This window comes from Colletotrichum fioriniae, assembly GCF_027942845.1.
Source record: "Colletotrichum fioriniae strain IMI 355084 chromosome Unknown scaffold_4, whole genome shotgun sequence".
Taxonomy (NCBI): Eukaryota; Fungi; Ascomycota; class Sordariomycetes; order Glomerellales; family Glomerellaceae; genus Colletotrichum; species Colletotrichum fioriniae.
In genome coordinates, this window is record NW_027076840.1 from 1972254 (window position 1) to 1995949 (window position 23696).

Here is a 23696-nt window from a genome sequence, read left to right on the forward strand (position 1 = left end):
TATCCGCCCTGTGCCCCGGACAATTCATCCATGCCATCATCACCAAGTGCTCATCTCCATTCACTTTCCGCGGCACTTCTGGGACTGTTATACTCGAAGCAGGCATTCGATTGTTAACTGCTTTCATTCTTCAACAGCCCAGCATGAGACTCTCATTAGGATTGCTGGCTTCAATGCCGGCGCTTGTTGCTTCACTTGCCTCTACCGATTCATACCGCGATGCTGTAAGTTCCGTTCTTCTGTTCCCGCTTACACTGGCTTGCGGCTCGGCAGCCGGCGAGACCTCCGCATGCCAGCCCCATGTGGGTATAATTCAACGAGTATCTAATACTGACTGCTTCTCCCCTGATAGGATGCACCGCAATCCGGCTATCTTCCGAATCACAACTTGAACCCCAATATCGCCGGTTCTTCAGGCTTCAAGAGTCTATGGACGTTCCAATCCCCCAATGCCAAGGAAAATTGGCTTGCCAAGCCCCTGGTTTACACCCCCAACGGCGGATCCGAGCTTGTCATCACTGCCTCCGAAATGAACATCATTCGTGTCTTTGACGGCAAGACTGGCAAGAGCTTGATGGAGAGAACCCTCCAAGCACCCTTCCTCGCCGCCGACAGCAACTGCGGTGATATCCCCGACTTCATCGGCGTTACGGGAACCCCTATCATCGACCCCAACACCGATATCATGTACCTCTTTTCAAAAGGTTACCGGGACGGAACCACCTCTGGTACTGCCAATGGAGTCTACAAGATGTACGCCCTTCGGATTCCGAGCCTTGAGGACGTTTCTGGCTTCCCGACTCTCATTGACGGTATCAATGCCGACAACGACCGTGGCCGGTATCTGGTTGGTGGTGTGGCCCTGCAGCGCCCAGCCCTGACGGAGCTCAATGGCCACATTGTTGCTGCATTTGGATCACACTGCGGTCGCTGGAACTACACCGGCTACATCGTCTCGGTCAGCAAGACTCCAGGAGTCGGCCCCGTGAGCATGTGGGCGACGGAAGCAGCTCCCGGCGCGCCTAGCCCCCAGGCTCTGGACCTTACCAATGAAAGAAGCGGCAAGGCAGGTATCTGGCAGAGTGGTATGGGTTTGCCCACCATCGGCAACAACGTCTACTTCGTGGCTGGTAACGGTCAAGGACATGCCAATGGCAATGTTCCGGCAAGCGGTAGAATTTCCATGTCAACCCTCGATGAGTGCATCGTAAAGATGGAGCTGTCGGCTACTGGTAAATGGTCTCTCATCGACTACTTCCAGCCCTACGACTATGTCGCGCTTGATGCCGGTGACCGCGACGTTGGCTCCTCTGGTCTTGCTGTCTTGGACGGTTCCGTATTCAAGGGCGCTGGTGTTAACCGCATCGGCGTAACTGCAGGAAAGAAGGGCAGAACGTACGTGGTCAACGCTGACAACCTTGGTGGATTCCGTCAGGCCGCAGACGGTGGTGATGGTGTTTTGCAGACCATTGAGCTTGGTGGCTCTCTGTATGGCGGCTTCGGCAGTTACCCTGCCGAGGGCGGCTACATCTATGCAACCACTGTCGGCGGTGCCCTTGTTGCTTACAAGCTCGGCTTCGACTCCAAGGGTGTGCCGCAGTTCAGTCTCGCTGGCCAGTCTTCCTGGATCTCCGCCGGCCGTGTTGGTGTTGGCCAAATGACAGTTACCTCCGACAATGGCAAGGCTGGTTCTGGAATCGTTTGGATTACTGATGTCAACACTGGTCTCATGGCTTTCAAGGCTATTCCTCAGGACGGCGTCATGGTTCCCATTACCCTTCCTTCGTCTCAAGGCACAAACAAGTACCAGCGTCCCGTTTTCGGCGACGGCCGAGTCTTCTTCCACGTCAACGCCAACAAACTCGTCTGTTTTGGTGCGCCGGTCAACTCTGCCGTCAACTGCACCTCTCCTCTTGACTTTGGCTCCCTGGAACTTGGATCTACCGCGAGCGCCACTGTCAGCTGTAAGGCCAATGTCGCCTTGGCCGGTGTTGTTGGATGCTCCGTCGCCGACGCGTCCTGGTCGTGCTCCAACTCGACTCTGCCCCAAGGCGCCGTGGCCGCGGGCACATCCTTCAACCTGAACGTGACGTGGAATCTCTCAAACACTGCCGCAAAGGTCGTACCCGGCTTCCTCACCAGTGCTATTACACTGGCTGTCAACGCCTCGGCAGACTATGCCGCGAGCACTTTTGTGACAGTTCAGGGCACCGTCGTCAAGCAAGGAGCTTTCCTCAAGGCGACTCCATCGGATATCACATTTGGAAGACTCGTACTGCGCGATTCACCCGACGGTCTCACCGCCACTGCTCTACTCCAGAACATCGGCAACGGCACCCTCACATTCACTGGATTTGCTTGGCAGGACACTACTGGTACCTACACCAACTTCACCAACGACGGCACTCTGGGCGCTGGATTCACTTCTTCGGGTTTCCCTGCTGTCGGTTCCACTTTGGACTCTGGAAAGAGTCTTTCGGTCCCTCTCCGCTTCTTCCAATCCACTGCGGGCTCCTACTCCTCAAAGGTCACCATCTGGTCTAACGGTGGCTCCTCTGTTCTCACGTTGAGCGCCTCGGTTAACGATGCTCCCGCTGTGACATTTGAACTGTCTGACGGCTCAGGCAACTGGAACGCACTCACAGACTACAGCGTCGCTTTTGGCAATGTTCTTGCTGGCACTTTGGTCGACAAGCAAATCCGAGTCTGCAACAAGGGCGGCGCGCCCTTGACGATTACCATCTCTAAGCCCCCTGCGACGCCTCAGCTGTTTGCTTTGAACCCTACTGCCGAGCTTACCGAGGGAACACAGGTCGCTGCTGGTACATGCGCCATCGGCAGTGTCGGCATTCACGCTGCGCCTGTTCAGCCCAACCATCCGTCACAATCGCTCAAGGCTCTGTGGACCATCAGCTCCGACGGTAACGATCCTACCACTGGCCAAGCATCTGGACTACACAACATCGCCTTCTCCGGCACTGTTGTCTCGAAGCAGGTCGGACCTCTCCTCACGAATGGCACCGCGCGTTATCAATGGGTCGGATGCTTCCAAGACACAAGCAGTGCCGGCCGTAACTTGCAGACCTCCGTCAACACGGCTGATCAGCAAAAGACAAACACTCTCCAGCAATGTCAGACTCTTTGCCTTGCCAAGGGCTACATTCTCAGCGGAGTGCAATACCATCAAGAGTGCTGGTGTGGTGGAAGCATCAAGACCCCTTCGACGTACAGATCTGAGTCTCTCAACCTTTGCACCTTTGACTGCACAGGTGACGATACTCAGGCCTGCGGAGGTGACGGTGGCCACATGAGCTTGTACGCCGACATCACTTCATTCGACATTGCCGGTTTCTACGCTTCTCTCAACGCCCCAAGCTCCAGCTCCAGCTCCAGCTCATCGGTACCAGCTGCTACGAGCTCCAGCTCAAGCATTGTGCCCTCTAGCAGTGCCGTCACTGTTTCGACAACCTCTGCCACAGGATCTTCTTCCGTCAGCTCCAGCAGCGCCATCTTCAGCAGTTCCTCTGCGACAGGACTTTCTAGCAGTACGCCGGCTACCAGCACAGTGGCCTCATCCACCTTGACCTCTTCATCGAGCACCTCCTCTGCTAGCCCTTCGTCAACAATGGTCATGTCACCAATCAACTCCGCCATGCCAGCTGTTGTCAGCGGCCAGTGGCAGTACTCTGGCTGTTACAAGGATCTCGTCAACGGCACTCGCCTTCTGGCTGAATCCTTCCTGGCTGCAGATGACATGACCTTGGACAAGTGCGCCGCATTCTGCAGCGCCGGCGCTTACAACGGAGGAGCCTTCAACTACTTTGGTGTTGAATACAGCCGTGAGTGCTTCTGTGGCTGGGATGTGAAGGCGTCCCAAACTTCTGCCTCGGAGTCAGACTGCTCTATGCCATGCGCTGGGTCAAAGACCGGCTTATGCGGAGGTGGAGCTAGGTTGTCAGTCTACAGCAACACGATCCCGAACAAGGTTCCCTCGGCTCCTCAGCATGCCCCCCAAGCCGGTAACTACAAGTTCTTGGGTTGCCAGACCGAAGGCAGCAACACCCGTGCCTTGACGGGCGCCTTCACTGCAGCGGATACAATGACTGTCGAGGCTTGCGCCACCTTCTGCTCTGCCGGCAACTGGCAATACATGGGTGTTGAGTACGCCCGGGAATGCTTTTGTGGCAACACTACCAACGCTGGATCCTTGCCGGCTGCGCTGACAGACTGCAACATGGTCTGCAAGGGCAACGCGCTTCAGTACTGTGGTGCCGGTGGGCGTCTTGACCTTTATGCCTTTTCGCCAGCCAGCTCCAGCTCGTCTTCAAGCACTGTAGTATCGACTTCATCGACAGTCGTCGGCTCATCGGCTACTGTGGTGTCGACGTCGTCTATCCAGACAACTTCCTCGATCTTGAGCTCGAGCTCTTCTGCGTCGCCGGTGTCATCTTCATCAACGGATCTTCCGTCAAGCTCCTCCTCCTCCATCGTCCAGTCAAGCAGCTCAGTGTCTTCTTCGACATCGGCTGCATTCACAGGCCAAACGGCCAGCGTTTCTTCCAGCTCGAGTGCATTCACTTCGTCCTCTTCTTCATCACCTATCGTTACCAGTTCTTCGCAGGTTTCCAGCTCGTCATCTAGCAGCTCCAGCTCATCCGTTCTCTCATCAAGCTCTTCGTCCAGCTCTATCGTTGCGTTCACAACCACCTCCGTCAGCAGCAGCTCTTCTGCCGCCCCGCCTACATCTTCTTCCTCGACCATTCCCGTACCCACTGTCCCCGCATCAACCACGGCAAGCAGCTCTTCCCTCGCTAGCACCACTGTCGGTCCGACTGCCACTCCTACAAACGGCTACTACTACATTGGGTGTTTCCAGGACACTGGTAATGGACACGCACTGCCCGGACTGTTCGCCAACAACAGCGGTACACCCGAGCTTTGCATTGGCTACGCCAACTCGCTCTACAGCAACTCGCCAACCTCGACGACCAAGTTGTCGTATGTCTTCATGGAATACCACCACGAGTGCTACGGGGGTAGCAACTTCGAGTTTAACGGTGCTGCAGTCACGTCATTGGTTGGACGCGGTGCCTGCAAGGACTACTGCTACGGCAGCGTCAGTACATTCTCGACGAACGGTGTGCTCACGACTACTACCGCCACCAACAATTACTGCGGTGGACCGCGCATGTTTGACTTGTACGCACTGTCGACTGCGGTAGCCTGGCCTACAACTGGCGGGCCTCTTGTCACACAGACAGTGAACTGATGGGTCGAAACCATCTAATGTATTCAAACTTTATTGCATAATAGTGGTCTATCTTAGAAGACCTCGGATCTTTTCAGCATGTTATTTTTTACATACCCAGGCTTACCCTCAGATTGGATGCCGTACAATCACTTGCATATCTAGACTTCGCTTCAAATCCATACTATCTTGTTCATATCACATCATCAGTTCATTGACATTTGCCTATTCGCTCTACAGTCATGCTTTTATCGAATCGATCATGGTCAAGCCGTGCTCTTCAAACATTTCTGAACAGATCTCACTCATGATCATGATTTGCCTAGGCGTCTGAGGCATCAAAGTTGCGAATGAGGTCGTAGTAGAATCTAAGGATTTCCATGTGTGCGTCAAACTTGATCCTCTCGTCGATGGTGTGGGCGTTGATGGTGTACCCGTTGCGGATAGGTACGAAACGGTAGACGTTGCGAGTAAGGCCTGTCCTTTGTTAGCTCGTCATCCATTTTTCTGGGGCCTGTGCCAGTCACTGATGAAAAACATACCCAGGTAGTGCCTCGTATCGGTGTTTCCGGTCATCAGCTCGCCCACGGGCACGACTTTGCCATCGTCAAATTGGAAGCTGGACTGCAGCGTCCCCGAGAAGAGATCCCAGATCGGTCCGGTGGTGGGTGAGATGGGAGCGGGCAGCGTCGCCTGCGTGCGGCTGAGGAAGAGCGTGCCGTTGTAATCGACGTCGTATAAGGGCTTCACGCCATCCTCGAGCTTCTTCATCAACCCAATGTCCTTTGACTTGTGCAGCGCAGCGTACTTTTCGTACTCGTCGTCGCCCTCGAAAGCCTTGATCTTGATGCCGTACTTTTCGGCGATACCGCTAATGTACTTGACGACATTGTGCTGTATCTCGGGGATGCTGTTCTGCGGCGCGACGCGGTAGTTCACGCCGACCTTGATCTTCTCGGGCATGGCATTGATCTTTTGACCGGCCTGGAAGTAGTCTACGCTCTGCGAGGTCTGGAGGCGGTAGTGCGTCGGGCGATCAATGGAGATTAGCTCCGCCGCGAGGGCGTCGAGGTCACCTTCCTCCAAGAGCCGGGTGATTCTGGGCTGGGCGTCGGGCGAGTAGCGCGCCTGGCAGACCATATGTTCGTACAGGGGGCTGGAGGTGGTGAGTTGAGGGGAGTACGGCTTCGATTCGAGGGCGACAACCATTTCGGAGACGATGCCGATGCCCGTGTGGGGGAAGGGGACGGAGGAGTGGCCACCTGTGACGTGGAGGTTGATCCAGATGTCGACGTGGCCCTTTTCCATGACGGCTGGGAGGGCATAGAGCGTGCCGTCGTCGAGCTGCTGGAGGCCCATGCCGCCTTCGTCGAGCACGAGGGCCATGCTGTCGTTGCCCCATGTCTGCTGGAGGTGCGTGGCGATGTGGCCTGCGCCGCGGGCGCCGGAGCACTCTTCGTCGAAGCCGGAGGCGAGGATGATCGTGCGGGTAGGGGTCCAGGCGTAGCTTCCATCGTCACCAGAAAGGGATAGGAGTGTCTCGAGGGCGGAGAGGAGGGCGGTGAAGGAGTTCTTGTCGTCGGAGACGCCTCGGCCCCACATCCACTCGCCGTCGTAGTGGGCGGAGAAGGGCGGGTAGGTCCAGGTGGCGGCGTCGGCGACGGGGACGACGTCTTGGTGGGCTGCGAGGAGGAGGGGTTTGAGGGATGGGTTTGTTCCCTTGAGGGTGTAGACTAGGCCGAAAGTGTTTACTTTTTCGAGGGTTGAGCGGGCGTGGCTTTGCTTGTGTTAGTTTTATGTGTAAATCTTTTCTACTATCTGAAGAGTCACAGCTTCATAAGGAGAAGTTGGAAGAACAGCAGGGAGAGAGGAGGAGAGGTAGGAGGTCTCACAAGACGGGATACGTCTTCTTCAACACATCATGAAGCTCGTAAAAGACGTTCCAGCGCTCGTCCTTGTCGAAGTCGCCGAGGTCGTCGTAGCAGATTGACGGGACGCGGACGAGTGCCGCGTGCCGCTCGACTTGTTTCTGGACGGCGGCTTTGGAGGTGAAGAGGTCGCGGGCGGAGGGGAGGCCGTCGGTGGGGGTTACGGGGGGCGGGAGGTCGCATTGAAAGGATGAAGGGGAGGCAGAGGCATCTTCGGTCTCGATGATTGGGTATTGGGGTTCGGTGTAGAATGGGGAGGAGGAGGTTGCGAGGTTGGCGGAGAGGAGGGTTAGGAGGAGTTCGGAGCGCATTTTGGGCTTTTGTCCCGAGGAGGAAGCAATGTCTAGCTTGGTTGCTAGTGGGGTGGCTAGGATGAAATATGATGGACCAAGTCAATCGTCAAATAGTCGTAGTGTGAGCAACCTAGAGGGTCCCTGGGAACGTAGTTGATTTCTAATGGAATCGAACTTTGAATGGAAACACCACCACACTTGGCTTCTCAAAACGTCAAGAATTGGGAGAAAGGGAAGAAATCACTGCGAAGGGTTAGCTAGGGACGGGGGAACGTCATTATGTATGCAAGCATACCGAATCCAGGTTTGCCGTGCCGGGTTCATTGCGTGATAGGCACAGCTGAGCTCCCGCTCGAGAGCTCTCCATCCTTTCAGTTAATCCTACATACTAAGGTAAAGCTATCCCCGCCGAGATAGGAGTTTGGCGGGGTTCCATTGATAACGGCATTGAACCCCAGTCATTGCCGAAGCCGGGTTTGGGAGGCCCGGGGATGGGGAGTGGTCGGTTGGATGGGAACCGTTGGCTGAGTGGGTGAATGGAGGTTTGAGGCCGGTGCCGATACGGAGATGTCGGGGGGGAGGCTCCAATGGGACGGGGAGGTTTGGAGAGAAGGGGAGCGTTGAGCGATGATGTGCTATCATGCAATCGTCTTGTCGGAGAGATGCCGCGGGCAACTTTTCTGGACTGTGGGACCTTCCTGATCGGAGCGTGGAGGTTTGAGGTGGTGAGGTGATTGGTTGGCTGCTGAATCAGTTGCGTCGGGTATCGTCCCGGTCGGCTATTTTGAAGGGTTGGGAATTGCGGTTTGGGGGATTGATGATACTCAATTCGTTGGTGAATGACATGTAGATCACAAAGAGTAGGATCGATAGATGAGATTCAATATCATTCTACAAGTTTCCTTTTATCGTAGGTTAAAAGGGCTACTTTTTTCCTTTTCCTTTTCCTTTTTTCTATCTCTTGTTGGCTTGACAAAGTCACAACGGCGCCGGCGCCCGGATTACCGGTTTCGGCGCGGGGTTCCAGGCCGATGTGCGGGGCCCCATCGGCTCTCATGCCAAGTACCGTCACGGCTGCTACCGTTGCCCGTGGCTTGGTTCCGCAACTTACTTACCTTATGGACGAAAGAGCAATGTACTTATTTTTGGCATCATTTCGCGACTGGTTCCATTTCAGAGTCAAGTACCGTCGCACGAGTTGCCAACAGCAGCTCTTTCTCGTATAAATACTATCGTGTTATTGGGGCACTCATGCTAAAAAGTTTTGCTCTTCCCGATATTCTGGACGCCTTTTCAAGGCTGACAGGTAAAGTCCGCCCAACGTAGTTCATTGCGAAGGATAGAGACTTCGTAACAAAAGAAGACTTCGCTTCCTCTGCAAAACTCACCAGAAACACATCAAAGCAGTTGAATGAAGGATGAGTTACTGTAGTGATGTACGGCCCATCTGCCGTATCGGGAGGCATTGGTAGCGCTCTTGTGAAAGTGTTCTTTACAAAGGTTATTTTTTGAATTTGAGACGGTGGCCATTCAATCTAATCTCTCATCGACGGAGTATGACCACGGCGTGGCCCAGGAACTGACACCGGCGTCGGACCGCCAACTTTCAGACTGATAAGCAGACGTTGAGCCTCATGGCTCATTCTTCGCCGTGTCAGGTCGGAAAGAGCAGTGTCTCGTTAGGTACAGTGAGGATATCTTGTGAGCGTTGAGGCCGTGGTTCAATAACGCGGCACCCCAAGTAAGCGACGTAGTACGTCCGTTAAGGCCATGGGGTTCATATTCTGGCATAACCAGCGGCCGTCGTTGGAGGTCAGAGAAGCTGGAGTACTCTGCAGAGTGGGTGGAGCTAGTGTTTCTGCTAGTGAACTCTATCGCCGGATGGTCAGTCGGAGCCTAAGACCTCATTTGCCGAACTCATTGCTTCAACATTTCCAAAGGGATCGACACCGGGAGGCCTGTAAATGTTTCGATTGTTTGTAGGTCCGTTGAGCCTGAGTCGCAAGCTGGAGCGCAATTGCTAGGTACCGGAGGGTTTCTCTCGAGGCCCCGAACCACTCACCTCGGTAGGTGGTAGGTATAGCTGACGATCATCGTCCACGCTCTGTTGGGCCTTCGAACCGGTCGTTTGGCTGGGTCCCGCCGCCGCCACGGCCTTTGTAGGATGTTCGTTCCTTGTCGTCGCCCAGACGGGTTCTGGCTGGTCCGAATTGCCAAGACTGCCCAGCCAGTCCAAAGTTCAAGGCCGGTAGGGCTGCGACAGCTGATGGCACGGCCGTTGCAGGCGGGCAGAAGAAGAGATGGAAATCGACGTCAATCGCCGATGGTGGAGGTGCAAGCTTTGGGACGGACGGGATCTGCGGAACAGAGGGACTGCGTCTTCGAATTCGTTCCGCTCTCAATTGAATACCTTATTAGCCAGCTTGGCCTGCTTTTCCGCCCGGCTTCGACGCGGCTTCGTCGGCCGTTGATGGTGTCCGATATACCGGAAGAGGCATGGGAAGGAAGCCTGCCCATCCCGTCTTGATCAAAGTTTCAACGGCCGCCCGTCTCCGATAGTTTATGTTTCGTTTCGGACGGATGCCGTAGGGAAGGGGTGTACGATTAAGCTTGAGGGGTCTTCCAAATTTCTCTCGAACTTGGCACTACCGCAGTAGAGTTTTTAGACTTCTCCCACCGGCCTTTGCCCACGCGGACTACTCCGTACATACTATCCGCAACAAAGTGCCCAGCCGGCCGGGTGCAACAAAGCTCTTTCTGGGCGTTCACTAGCAGCGATCAGCAATGCGGGATCATTTTTTTTGCAAGGGCAAGCTCTTTCTATCACTTTTGATTTTCTCTTTTTAAAGTTTCGACTTCCCCGCGAAATGATTGGCAGCTGTGGATTCCCACGATGTTTCTCTGCCTTACGCACCCCCTGGCTCTTAGCCGATCGTCGTGAGGGATTATCTTTTTTGGTGGGGGTTTTTTTAACGACTTGTGATGACTTCACATCAGACCACACTAAACCATCTCGAAATTGTCGCTAGTTCGGACGTTGATCGTGTTGTGCATCTGGTCTGAAAGAGGAAAGTTACACGTGGTGGTATAGCAGATGGTGGGATGGAAGTTGAGACGTTGGTATAGCTGACTCGATAAACCTACAAGAAAATTTAGGTGACAAATTACGCAAGAGAAATCAAATCAGACGAAGGGGAACATGGCAGAATTGAAGAACACGTTACCTTCGCATTCCCCGGATTCGGGCGTACTCGCCAGGAACCGAGACATGGCGTTTCACGTCAAGACGCAGATTGTCACGATTACGTCGGTGCGCGAGGGAGGGTATAATGGGTGAAGAATAAGTATTGAACATTGAAGTGTGTGAAACTTTGTACAAGAACATGCAAATCCCAGGATTTTGTTGGGGTCAAGCCCTTCGTGTGAAACTTTGGGAGATCCGTTTCCGAGTCATCTCGTCTTTCTCTCGTCCCTTCCGTCTCGTCTCAAAAAGGCTGACCGGGTATCAGATGCGAGTCCGACTGTCTACTCTAAAACTCTAAATTCCACTTTAGAAGCGCTTGCGAAGAGCCCGCTTGGCGTTGCGCTTGCAAGGGGCCTATTGAATAGTAAGGTTAGCTGAATGTGAACCACTTGTAACTGTTTCAATCCGAACTCTACTCTGATGACAAAAGAGCCTCAGAAAGATGGGACGTTGGTATAGGCAAGACTTACGGAAGAAGAGGGGGTAGCGGAGGGAGTAGCGGAGGGAGTAGCGGAGACGGGGTCGGCGGCCTGGTCGGAGCTGCCAGAGGCAGGGGTGGAGGGAGTAGCAGAGGCAACGGCCGAGGTCACGAGGGTGGTGGGAGCGGCAGAGGGGGTAGCAGAGCCAGAGCCAGTGCCAGAGCCGGAACCGGAGCCGGAGGTGAAGTCGACGCAAGACATGTAAGTCTGGCCGGCCTCAGCAGAGTCCCACCACCACTGGAGAACGCAGTTGCCGGCGGTGCCGCAGTTGGAGGAGGGAGTCGGGGAGGGTGACGCTGAAGGCGGTGTTGTTGGCAGCGACACCGGTCTTGGTGGAGGCGTAGTTGGTGAAGGAGATCAGGGGGAGATCCGATGATGGAGTTGCTGGTGGTGTCGACGACGGAGACGTTGGCGACACCGGTGTGGGGAGCGCGGATCTCGACCTTGAAGTCGACGGTCTGGCCGGGGGTGTAGCTCTGGATGTTGGCAGAGTTGTCGGCGAACTTGTAGCCCTTGCAGAGGGCGAGCTCGCACTTGGAGGAGTCGAGGCTGTTGCCTGCCTGCTGGGCGAGGCCCTGGATGTTGCCATACGGGTCGGACTGCTCGGTGTTCCACATGGTGGTGCCGCAGGCCTCCTTGAAGGCATCACCGGCGGGGCGGGGAGTGGGGGGAGGTGACCTTGCCGTGGGCCGAGACGGCGGCGACGAAAGAGAGGACGGTGAGGATGTTGGACTGCATTTTGACTGATTTCTACACGGTAGAGTTTGGGTTGGTTTTTTGGTATAAAAAGAGGGTTTTGACGGTTGGGATTTGTCTTGCAATGTTCTGAGAAAAGCTTCAAAAGAATGGCTTGTGTCTAGCACAGCTGTAAAGAGAGTATTGAAAGAATGAACGTGAATGAAAATTCGGACAAGTTTGGAATGGGACGAGGAGATCAGATCAGAAGAGCGAGCAAGAAGAGTTTGAAGGCCATGAGGATGGTCTTATACAGTTCGACTGGCAAACCCGTCTTTACGACTTGCCGTCAAAGTGGTGGGTGTCATGGGCGACCCAGTCCGGACCCAGCCACGGACCCGGAGCAATCTATGCAAGACGGCTTGTTGCGATCGAAGCTTTCAGGGGAACTGATAGTACCTTGCATGGTCATGGACTCATTGTGCAGACGCAAGAGAAGAGCTCAGGCCAGCCTTGGGCAGTCACTCTGCCAGGTACAAGACGAGACGTGTTGCGTCGACTCTAGAGTACGGGTAGACATAGGTAGGCAAGTAACCCTCCAACAGCCTTCCAAGACTGTAGACGGCCACCAAGACGGCCACCAAGAGCCTAGAGATGTGATCCATCCGTGGTCCTGGAACATGCCAGCCAACGACCCCCAGTCAGCTCCATGTGGAGGGAATGCCAGCGATTGGGCGGATGACGGGCAGGGCTCCCACAACGGGCAGTAGTCGCCCAGTTGTTTAATTTGAGTGAGGCTAGGTGGACACTCTTTGGACCGAGTCTTGCCCGTCTTTGGCTGACGTTCCAGAGCAGACGCCGTGACGGCTACGAGAAGTGACGAGGGTTCGAGTTGGACGACTCGAAAGTGAGATGGGGAGGGGGAAGCGCACGCCGCACGAAGCGAAGCCGTCTGACATGATCCTTGCTTCGCCCTTCTCGCTCCTGAACCGGGATGGCTGAAACGGCGCCATCACGCATCTTTCAGGCGGCTCCGCCATATGACCCCCACCACTTTGCTTTACTCGATTCGATGGAATCTGGACGGTTGACCTCTTTCACGTCGTCGTAGTCGGGCAAAAGCTGTGTAGTTGCGGTAGAGGTAACGGTCCCTTTCCTCGTCCCATCTTCGGTTCCTCGGCCTCTCGCATCTTCGATGACCTCAACGGGAGATCATATGAGGATCTTTACGACCTGGAACGTCCCTGCAAGCGAGAAATAAAAGGTCGATGCGCTCGTCGGGTGGGAACTGGCTGGCTTTAAGGGGCATGACAGATCGTGTTTATCGCTCTCCACGTTTTTTTTTTTCTTCGTCTCCTTCTTGGGAAAAATTTGAGTTGCTGTGCGGGTAGCTGGCCTGTTTCGAGAAGCTCCCTCCGTGAAGACAATCTCGACTGTTGCCAATCTATTGATGTGAACTGGAGCTGGGCGAGCCTGACCTACCTTGGCCGAAGCCCCTATCAAGTTCACATGCAAGCAAGGGCGAAGCGTATTAATCGAAACTTGACCATGTCAGTAATCGTCGCCCGGACTTAGCTACTGACTGGTAAACGGTGACCGTGATGCACTGCCGTTCAATCTGAATGCATCTCACATAGAATGAGATCCTTCTCCAGTGCGACTTCAGCTGACCAGCTCGGTCGCAGCGATGGCATCACTCGGTGCGCTATCGCGTCTCAGGGCCTCAATTCTCAGCGCATCTCTTTATCAACTTCAGACCAAAGGCTTTCACCAATGTGGACTCCGTTGTACCCGACTTGGCTTTCAGGTCGTGGGCCACTTTATGGCGCGCGTCATTCGAAAAAGCCAACGCATTCCCAATCCTCCCAAGTGGTTCTCTCTTCTGGTCTGCTTTTCGTACCCGGCTTGGCTAATTGTCGGTGTGCAGACTGGCTGCCCGCGGCCAGACCAGGCCAGGTGTTACCAGGCAGGGCGCTCATCGGTCCTCGTTTCTTCTTCTCGCCTTCTTCGTCCGATCATCAACTGAACACATTGAAACTCACCCCCGTGCCTACATCGTGGATCCGAGGCAGGGTCAAGGGCGCTAAACCTTGTCCCATCAGCGGGTACCTGGGCCAGACCAGGCACAGGCTCCAGGGCCCCCCCTCGGCCCCTCCTCCTAGTCAGACTCCTCCTGAACAGAACTGAGCCCGTTAGATTGGGCCGTTTGAATTTTACCTACAGGTGAGGAGGAGACGAAGCAAGGAAGGGGAAAAGGGGATGGGCGCGGATAGACAAGCGAAGGACGTGGCTGCAGTTGTTTATGCGACGGAGAATGTGGGAGATGAAATGCACTTTTTAGAATTATGGGATCATTAGGATGAAAGATGGAGAAACAGGAGCTGAGGCCCCTCCACATTCCCGCTGTGCCTCTCAACATGGGCCAAGACCTCCATCTGCTTGATTCGGGTACTGACCGATTCTATCGGCCGAGTGAGGATGACATAATCACACACCTGCTCTCCTGAGTTCCATTTCCCCTTCATTTTCGGTCTTTTGGTGGTCGGACGGTGGATCTTTTGGCTTTCGGGATGCAGCAAGATGTCGTCAGTAGCCGCCGTTCGGCATGAAACTGGGCGCTTGGCCAAATGGCGGCTTCTAGATTGACTGGAGCTGTTCAACTCTGCAAAGTGCAATGCGGAGCATTTGGATGGGATCCGTGTAAGGGCCGATGAGACTTATGCGAGAAGCCGCCTATATCGCTTCCATAAGTTCCACGAGATAGGCCACCTACCTAACACGAACCACAGTGTTAGTACTCAAGACATTCTGCTTCTAAGATCAAAGATAAGGACGCTAAATACTATATCAGATTGACGAGTCTTTCTTATTTCTGTATGAAATCAAAGATAGAGTCTCAGACATGCACATAGTGGAAGTATGTGACTCAAACGCCGGCCGTCAAAAGAGAGACATCCTGAGTGGCGCGAGGTGAGACGCAGACAGCCCGAGAGAGAAGTTGTCCCTCATAATCGGATAGCCAACGCCTGACGCTTACCTACCACTTACAAAACTACATGGATTTTCTGTTTTGTAAGTGTTTTGCTGTTCGCAGGCTCCAGCACTCACTTCGGTGATGGATTCGCACCGTCTTGACTGAGGTGGCTGTTCCGTGACTGCTGCTGTTCTGCGCAGAGCATCCGAAGAACTGTCTTCATGAATATTGATTGCCATAATCACTATCCCCGCATATTTTAGGCTGTCTTAACTTGAGTACGCTCGAATCGGTAGTGCACTTCTTCCCCGGCCACAGCCCGCAGCTATGGAGTTCCACTTTCTGATGCCGCGTCATCCGTCTTTCGCGCCCGGCGCTCAATCTGACACGGCCCTTGCAGCTGCGACGCTGCCACTGGGCAAGTCTAGCTGGTCCGGCCGGAAAGCCCATTTTCCTGGCCGTCACTGCGGCCTCCCTCATCGGCTCTATTGTCGGTGCCTCGTCTTGGTCCCGGACGTCTCTGTTGTGAATGCCGGGCGGGTACCGGCTGTGTGAACGTTTTTGACTCAGCGCGGCGGTCAATCAGTGATTCTCATATATGAGGCGATGTTGAATCATAGGTGGCATCCAAAGTGTCCGACATGATTCACTCAACAGATTCAAGAGTAAAGCACATACTTCTGAAATAACAACAAATCAAAGCTGATCAATTTCAACTCGTTCAGTAGCTTGAGTCCGAACCATCCGGTCTCTCGTGAGTAACTAGAGCAGGACCACATCAATAGTCAGCATCTCGTAACTGGCGCTCCCGCCTCTTCCTCTGCCAGGGAACAGCCAACTCAGCTCTTATGAAACTTTGACGACCTCAATAAGTGGCGGCAGGTAGCAGGGCTTCCGCGGCGCGCCTCCGTAGTCGTTCCAAAATTTGACCGCCACCTTCATACCCACGAGCCCTAGTCCAGTGACGACCGAGTTCCCTCTCGCAATGACTGCCTGCATATGCTCCGCCTCACGGAGCTCGACTTGATCGGAGAGCTCCCTGACGCGCACGCACGCATACGTTGCGAAGTTGGTGAGCCCCGCGATCGTTCCATTCGCCCCGAGGACTTGACACTGGCGGATGGAGTTGGTGTTGCCGCCGGCCACAAAGAGGCCCATGGGAAATAAACCATAAGCCTCCCGCGCGAGATTCTTCAGGTTGTCGTACTTGAAGTTGACGCCCACGAAGTTGGGGTGCTTTGCGATACGGAGGATGTCATCAAAGGTGAGCTCCAGTTTTGATGTCGCCGCCGGGAAATTGTCGATGATCAGTGGGATGAGCGATCTGTCCGCAACATCGTAGAAGTTCTGTATGATCATTTCATTGTTGACGACAGATGCGTAATAGCTTGGAACTGTTATCAGTGCGTGAGACGCGCCGATTTCTCGGCTGCGTCTCGACAGAGTTGAAGTGTCCCACGCGTCGGCTGAGCACCGCACGCGTCGATCAATGAAGCCCGAGTATTCTTGAGTCTGTCGCAATAACATCTGTAGATAGTATCGGCTGCGCACCTGATCATGGTGCTGCGTTCCTCCCTCGTAAGGTGCACTGCTTCGCCGATGAAACTGTGAATACCGATGCCTACAACCCCTGCTTTGATAAGTCTGGTGACATGATGCCCGAGAGTTGTTGTGTCGATGTCCTCGGAAATTGTAAAGAAGGCAAGAGTGGGAGCGTATCCCCCATTCAGGAGACGAAGGTGTTTCGCCTTGGGTGCCCCTTGCGAGGCCTCTGCCTGCGAATTATAAGTCACGCTGCCATTTGACATTGTTCTTGGTGGTTCACTAAAGTCCTTCTTGTACATTACAACAAGTTAAGCACAAGAGCTCATAGCTGCATTATATCACCAGGGGCAGAAAGTCGAAAGCAAGCTGGGCAGCTTGGACTTTATACTCTGGTTGGGATCCCGGCTCAGATATCTTGGAGTGACCCTCGCCATGTTAAGGATCAAGTGATAAGTCAATGGGGTTGATATCAAGCAAAGTTCAACAAGGTCCTTCTAAGACTTAAGGTCCATGTCGGTGAACATCTGATTGCTTTGCGAGAAGTTGGGGAAATTGGCAAGGTTCGGGCGGGCATAAGTTGCCATTTATTGGGGTGGCTGCTTTGCTAATGATATATCCTACCATCTTAGAATGCGTCACTGGGCGGTCGAGATTGTGAAGTGGAGGGTTAATTGTGTAGGTGAGGAAGGTTTCCGGTGACGCATCACGCGGTGCGCCACCGCGACATCTTCTGGGGAACGCATTTGATCACTGCGTTCCTTCACGTAAGCCTTGCAGAAACCTAATACTTGACAGTTTGATGCAGGAGAGGTTATGCTGGATTCAATATTGCCGCTATACATAGACATTGCGTCAAACTGTACTCAGTACATCACGCTACTTTCCTGGCGAACGCCTACCAGCCAAGGTACTTGTACTGAGTCCACTCTCTTAACCTGCAGAAGTCTTCAACTCATCAACTTTTGAAAAAGCTTTTATTCAACTATGATACAGATTGAACATATCGAACCTCGAGGGATCAATTTTACTGAGTTGAGCGGCCGCAAGAATTAACGTAAAAACATTTCCTATCACGACCTCTTCAATGTCTCTGTAGCCGACGTTCTAAGCTCATGACATCAGGGGCATGATCATACAAAAGACATCAAATTATACAATCAGGAAGCCGTTTGATATCAATCACAAGTTGCAATGGCTTCTGGCGCCTAAACTTCGTCCCTGGCAATATAGGGCATACCTGCACGTTTTGCACTGTCGTCACCCACCTCACTTCACATGGGTCTGTTATGGTTGGGATCTTCTTCTCACAATTGGCCTGCCTCAGCATCTCCACATCATATTGCATCCGCAACATGGATCACCGGCGTTGTGGCAGAGTGGTCTAATGCGCAAGACTAGAAATCTTGTTCCTTCGGGAGCGTCTGTTCGAATCAGGCCAACGTCGATTATCTTTTGTTTTCATGCACTGTTCCATTTTGAATACCACGAGTATGGTATAGTTGAGCTTTTGTGGCTGCCAAATGTCACTCGAAAGTCCAAGATGATATGCTAGTCAGTGAAGTCACCCAACAGTCCTGCATCATCTTAGTGTAACAGCACTTTCAATTCTGCTGGTAGCGAATTCCAGATATCCTGCAAGGCGAAATAACGTTGATGGTTGGCATGTGTTCGTAACTCCAATTCTTTCCCAGGTTCAGTCATGTTTCACTCAAGTACCTTCGAGTGGTGGCTGGCTCCCATACTCCTGTCAAACTGCCGCCTTGATCATCTTCTTTGCCGACTGAATAAAGAGTGTTTATTTCTCTAGTCTTTGACTATACGTGCATCAGCTCTTGTGTAACCTCACGGGTGCCTACCCCAGAACCAGGTCAAGGAAATCCCGATCAACGCCCCGTTCTTTATGTCTCGCTTCAACTCTGACTCGAGCCTGTACATGTCTTTGGTGGTTTGTAGAGTGTCGACGCCTCCAGATTCAAGTATAGACAGCATTACTGGCTGAGCAACCTCTGTGGCTATCTTTCTCATCGACTCTCGCATCATGCCCTCCACACTGAAAGTGTTCCAGACTTTATCGTCGACATCCGTGAAGCCAGCGTCGCGGAGCACGAGGGGCAGTTGAGCGGGCATGCTGTATTGGATAACCAGGATGAGCAAGATGGAAATGCTATGACTGTAGTGACTGGAACTTGTCTGGAAGCACTGTAGATAGTGTTGAGAATTCTGAAGAACTCACAATGGATTGCGGCCAACTTTGATGGACCACAACATTCTGATTCTAGACCACTCGTCAAAAGCGTGGCTAGGCGGGACGCACTTCCAGGACGTATCGCCGGCTTCTTCCCAGTGGATGTATCCCCCGGGGCGTAAAAGCGTGAACGCATTCGCTGCCAGAGTCTTCCAGTCTTCCTTCCGCATTCCAGATCCAATCAATCGGATATGCACCATATCGAATGACCCATACATTTCCTCTGGATACGGATTCAACGCATTTTGATGCAGAAGAGAGATATTTGGAGGTAAGTCAGTTGGAGGGGGAAACTTGGTGGTGTCCATATCGATGCCTCGTAGCTCGGCGGTGGAGGGGAGCAATTTTGCCATGTCTCTCAGCCAGATGCCGGTGCCAGTTGCGATCTCAGCGACTCGAGGGTTCTGCTGCTTCTTGAGATGTGTCAATATTTGTTGGGGGCAGAGCCCACCGCAAAGAGGGAGGAAGATGTTTCTGTGGTTGTACTCGAGCCGCTCACGCTCCTTGGCTAGGTCGCCGCGATTTAGGGCGTAGACGGTGTCCTGGTCCTTGTTCCATGGCTCCAAGCCAGCGAGTGAGTTCGGATGAGATACTGCTGCCATTTTCAGAGAGTTCAGTACTTGACAAGGTTACCGGTGTTTTCGGGATTTCTTCCGATGATGCGAGTCTCACCAGGCCATATGATGGGCAGCCTAATGGCTTTTTATACCCAAGGTCGCAAGGAAGCTCGGAACTGGGCAGTGATCCCTCAGCCGAGGCAGTACAGTCATTGAGTTGAAGGCTCGAGAAGCTTTGGCCAATCGCTCGAGTATTTGCTATCAACGTTGAGCTGCATCTCCATGTTAGGCTTTCGGCACTTGGCTGTCAGAGGCGCGATTGGCAGATGATGTGTCATCCTGTGTAAGGTAATTCGTCTAAGATGCGGCTTCACATATCGTTTCGAACCTAACGTCCTTGACATTGCCGACTTCGGTCCCGGCACACAGGCTCAGGCTTAGTCACTGTAGGTCCTTGGTATATGTAGGAAAATCTAGAACAGCCCCGGCGGTGACAACATGTTGATCAAGAAAACCACTCATTCCCAGCGCCAGGACCATTACCAATTTGTGACAAGAGCGCATCCTTCGTTCTACAGATATTCCCAGAATTGAGATACAACACGCTGCCCTGTTGGAGAACGCATCTTCAACACCACGTTTTCTAGCGCGCTGTAGTTGCCATTCAATATGAACGGACCACTCCATGACATTCTGAATGGGTTGCTGGTGTCTGGAGGGGATCCTACAGGTAGATTCCAAGAAGAACCAGTAGAAAGGAGAACTCGGAATACGATCTCACGAGGCTGATACATATCTCAATCAAGAGAAAAGCTGCTCAATGATCAATAATTTTCATCACAGTTCCTGCCGGTCTAAACCCTTATACGAGCCTGCAGCTGTAGGCTCGTAATGATGGAGAGAGAACCGAGCCTTCTTGGATAGCAACCCGCCAAGCCACCAGAAGCAGAAAAAGGGTCTCGGTCACTGCTCACTACATCCAATCTAGCTTGCAACAAAGTTACAATATGCTGACAGCATCACAGGTCTGAGGAACAAATGTCCTCCGAGCAAGTGAGACATTTTCAAGTACTCTTGTCCTTTTATAAACTCCTCCGTTGTTTAGGCTACCAAGGTACAGCTGGTACCACAATGTCCGCCGAACTTACTTTTATGGTTCCGTACTTTTGCGGGTATCAACTTCCACCAAGGTTGGGAAGAAAACGTACTTATCATCCGCACCCAAAGTAGAATCGGACCAAAGCCTAGAGCATCGACACAAATTCAAGGATGATACTGATTTAGCCACGGAACGCTGCATAGTGGCACGTAGGATAGCGAGACGTGTCAGGAGAGGGGTTTGCTGAACGAAGGAGGCGTGGTTGAGTCTTGCTGTTTCTGTAATTGTAGGATGTGCTGAGTCAAGGAGCACACAATCAGGGAAGACGTTTTCACAGTTGGCCACTTGACTACTCAAGATACTCAAGGTGTATGCGCCTAGTCTCGGGGGGTGCCCGAGCTTGAAAACATGAGACCATAGGTCCAAACGGGTAGCCTCGAAAAAAAGAGATTTGCCGGATGATATGTGGATACTGGCGGCGTGGCCTCCGTCTCGGGACGTCCCGGCCGGGATCGGCGTGGCCCAAATCATCGGGATCATGCTTCCGGGCCATCGTCACAACAGCGTACGACGCTCACGTCAAGTGAGTCTTGGCAGAAAGAGATACACAAGACGTGGCAGGCCTTCAGTTTTCAGCTTCGAAAGCCAGGCTTGTCATCAGAGTCGCAAGCAGTGCAGCCTTCTTGAGCCTTCAATTTGGATGGGGGCTATTGTGGCCCAGAGCTGAAGTGTAAGTTCCTCTAGTAAAGCCATGGCGTTGAAACATTCCGGAGCCGGCGTTGGCGCGAGGCTCTTTACCGGCACTTCGCCGGTGCCACGTTGTGTAACTGTTAGTTTCTTTGAACGAACTTTTGAAGTCGTGATTTGGTCGAACATCCCAGGGGTTGGCTAGCACTTTGATGCCAAGTTACTCATATAAAATGCCCGATCCGGCTCCCTCGGCCATGTTCGCCATCCCATCTGACGACAAATTCACAAAGCAACATAGCAAAGCTGAATCAGATATCCGAGTGGACTGCTCAAAGACTATACATGATGAGGCCTGCCTACATTACAGAGCTCACGAATGCGAACTCTGCCACCCCCTCAGAAGATTTTGTTCAATGTCGGAACAGCACTATCGATTACCAAATCAGCGTCAGTGAATTCAACGCAAAGCCATGTTCTTACTACGCGACTTGTGATTGTCCGAACATGGAACCCAAACCAGATATTGCAGGGAAGTGTGTAAGTTACAACTTCCAGAGCACCAGACTCGATATGATCGTCTGCTAATATTTCAACCGAGTCCAGGTAATTGTTGCGTTCACCATCACTGCTTTCTTCACCCTCTGTTTATCAATATACTGCTTCATCGTCGGCCGTACCAACGAACAGAGACAGACCTTCAACCCGGTCGACCGATCCGTTCGCAGACGCGTATCGGAGCCTCTCCGCCACTTCATGTATCGGAAGGGCGTCAGCCCTGACTTGCAGTCTCTCATCGCCTACGATCTCGTCAACACCTTCAGCGATCTTCAACTTGTGACAGGCCTCGCCATCTTAGTTGCCGGGTTCACAGAGATAGCGCAACGAAAGATCTCAGTTTACCATTTTCTCATCATCACGGACCTCGCATGGTTCTGCACCAACTCTCATCTGCTATCGATGGTAGTCACTCGAAGGATGAGAGATAGCGTCAAGAGAACGCATCCGCATCGTTATAATCACGAGCAAAACGAACTTGCTGCACGTCTCAGTCGTGCCTTACGGATCCTATTAATGTTCGCCACATTTGTTTTCCTTATCTTTGCGTTCTGGGCTACCGGGTTCCAAATGGCCTATGCCTACTTGGGCTGCCCGATGGACTGCATGTTAGTCGAGCAACGAGGGAATTCGCCATGGAGCCAGATGGTGGCCAACATGGTCTTGATGTCGTACTTCTATGCAGTACAGATTTTCCTCACTTGGCGCACTGGTCGTATCTACTGGATGGACCACATTAGAAGCTTCCTTGTCGACAAGCAAGGCCAGCCAGTCAACGTTCTGAGTCCAGAACTGGTCTTCAAGCGATGGACAGAAAACAAAGTATGGAAGGCGCTGAAAACATTGCCTCTGGCCGTGTGGTACTTTTTTGCGTCTGAAACCGGGATGCTGCTAGGGCTGACCGGATATTTCGTCTTTGGGGTATGGTCTCTTCTCTTCGATCGATATGCCGCACGCTTGCTTTTGGAAAACGTCGAAGAAGATGATGAGATTGTATTCAGTCAACTCGTTCCACTCTTCTTGCTCATCATTCCCTTCATGGGCATCTTTGAGTCTTATGCTCGACACTCGAAGGCGGTCAAGGAGTGTGAGGCCACGGAGCTGGAAAGTCGTACATCAGAGGGATCTTGAGGACGTATTTGTTCCATGCGGGTAATGAACCTTGAGGGGGAATTGGGACGGAATGGAAAGACGCAAGGATACAGAATGACGCACAGGATGCCTCTCGCTGAGGCAGGGAGGAAGAAAACCAAGAGATGCGGAATGCCATGATACGCCGAACATCGGATTGACTTCGAGTTAGAGAAAATGTCAGCGTTATTTCACGGTCAAAGCAACATGGCGGTGTTCGTCGTGAGTTCGCTCTCTAGGTTGGTCAGCACGTTCCCACATCATTGCCTCTTCCGGCGATGTCACGGATCGTCGAAGCGTTTGACACTCTCAACCACCGAGAGGCGTAAAAGTAGAAACCGTCAGCCGGCAAGGCTAATATCCCATGAGACATAAGAAGCCACAGCAGGCCGGCGGTGGATATGAAAGCGTCAAGATATCACCAAAATATGGTACCGGGGCTGAAAGCCAGGAGGATATGGGTGAAGGCACCGACATTTTCCCAGCACCATAACGCTAGAGCGCGACATGTCTCATTCCCCGACCTTCACTTGCATGCCAATGAGAGTGCCACACATTCCTGACACTTTGGCTTTGACGCTAATGTCCCGCCTCCGTCAAGATCTTCTAAACGCGTCCGGCGTAGCGGTGGCTGAGCGTAGGGGCGCGTTTTACAGGTCCTTCCGACACGAGATGATGAGAAGGCGGGCCGAGGATGCCAGGCAGAGGTGCGACTGAGCCTTCTGCCTTACCAAACGGATGACCGACATAGTTTCTTGCCGCGGCTTTTCTTGAGTTCTGACGAGCATGCATCGTTCCCCGTTGTTCATGCAGCAGAGATCGCTACTATCAGTTGGCTCCCTCAAGGTGTATTGAGCCTCATGCATCACTCCATGAATCTAGGGGTGGGACCGTCAGCCTCCCTCCAAGCTCACATACTACACGATCTGAAGCATGAGTATATCGGTGAATTTGATATAAGACGACCGTCACTCCTTTACCAAGCAGGAGGTTAAGGACCGGACGACATCAGAACGTGCATTCACCTTATAGA

At 53.0% G+C, this 23696-nt stretch overlaps 4 protein-coding genes and 1 non-coding gene across 5 annotated transcripts; 2 read left to right on the forward strand and 3 right to left on the reverse strand.

The window, feature by feature from the left end:
• Positions 1-143: 143 nt before the first annotated feature.
• Positions 144-5269, forward strand: N0V96_004372 (uncharacterized protein; the record flags this gene model as incomplete). Its single annotated transcript, XM_053188439.2, has 2 exons — positions 144-224; positions 353-5269. 2 exons carry the CDS (start codon positions 144-146, stop codon positions 5267-5269), a joined length of 4998 nt encoding a protein of 1665 aa, XP_053054401.2.
• A 301-nt stretch (positions 5270-5570) lies between these two features.
• N0V96_004373 (uncharacterized protein) lies at positions 5571-7487 on the reverse strand (the record flags this gene model as incomplete). Its single annotated transcript, XM_053188440.1, has 3 exons — positions 5571-5725; positions 5791-7025; positions 7141-7487. 3 exons carry the CDS (start codon positions 7485-7487, stop codon positions 5571-5573), a joined length of 1737 nt encoding a protein of 578 aa, XP_053054402.1.
• A 3532-nt stretch (positions 7488-11019) lies between these two features.
• Positions 11020-11930, reverse strand: N0V96_004374 (uncharacterized protein; the record flags this gene model as incomplete). The annotated part of the gene is made up of 4 exons (XM_065757101.1): positions 11020-11067; positions 11184-11488; positions 11611-11827; positions 11871-11930. 4 exons carry the CDS (start codon positions 11928-11930, stop codon positions 11020-11022), a joined length of 630 nt encoding a protein of 209 aa, XP_065614314.1.
• A 3757-nt stretch (positions 11931-15687) lies between these two features.
• Positions 15688-16400, reverse strand: N0V96_004375 (uncharacterized protein; the record flags this gene model as incomplete). The annotated part of the gene is made up of 2 exons (XM_053188442.2): positions 15688-16228; positions 16393-16400. The coding sequence occupies 2 exons, from the start codon at positions 16398-16400 to the stop codon at positions 15688-15690; spliced, it is 549 nt and encodes a 182-aa protein (XP_053054404.2).
• A 1348-nt stretch (positions 16401-17748) lies between these two features.
• On the forward strand, positions 17749-17830 carry N0V96_004376. Its single transcript has one exon. It is a non-coding gene; the product is annotated as a tRNA-Ser (tRNA).
• The last annotated feature ends 5866 nt before the right edge of the window (positions 17831-23696 follow it).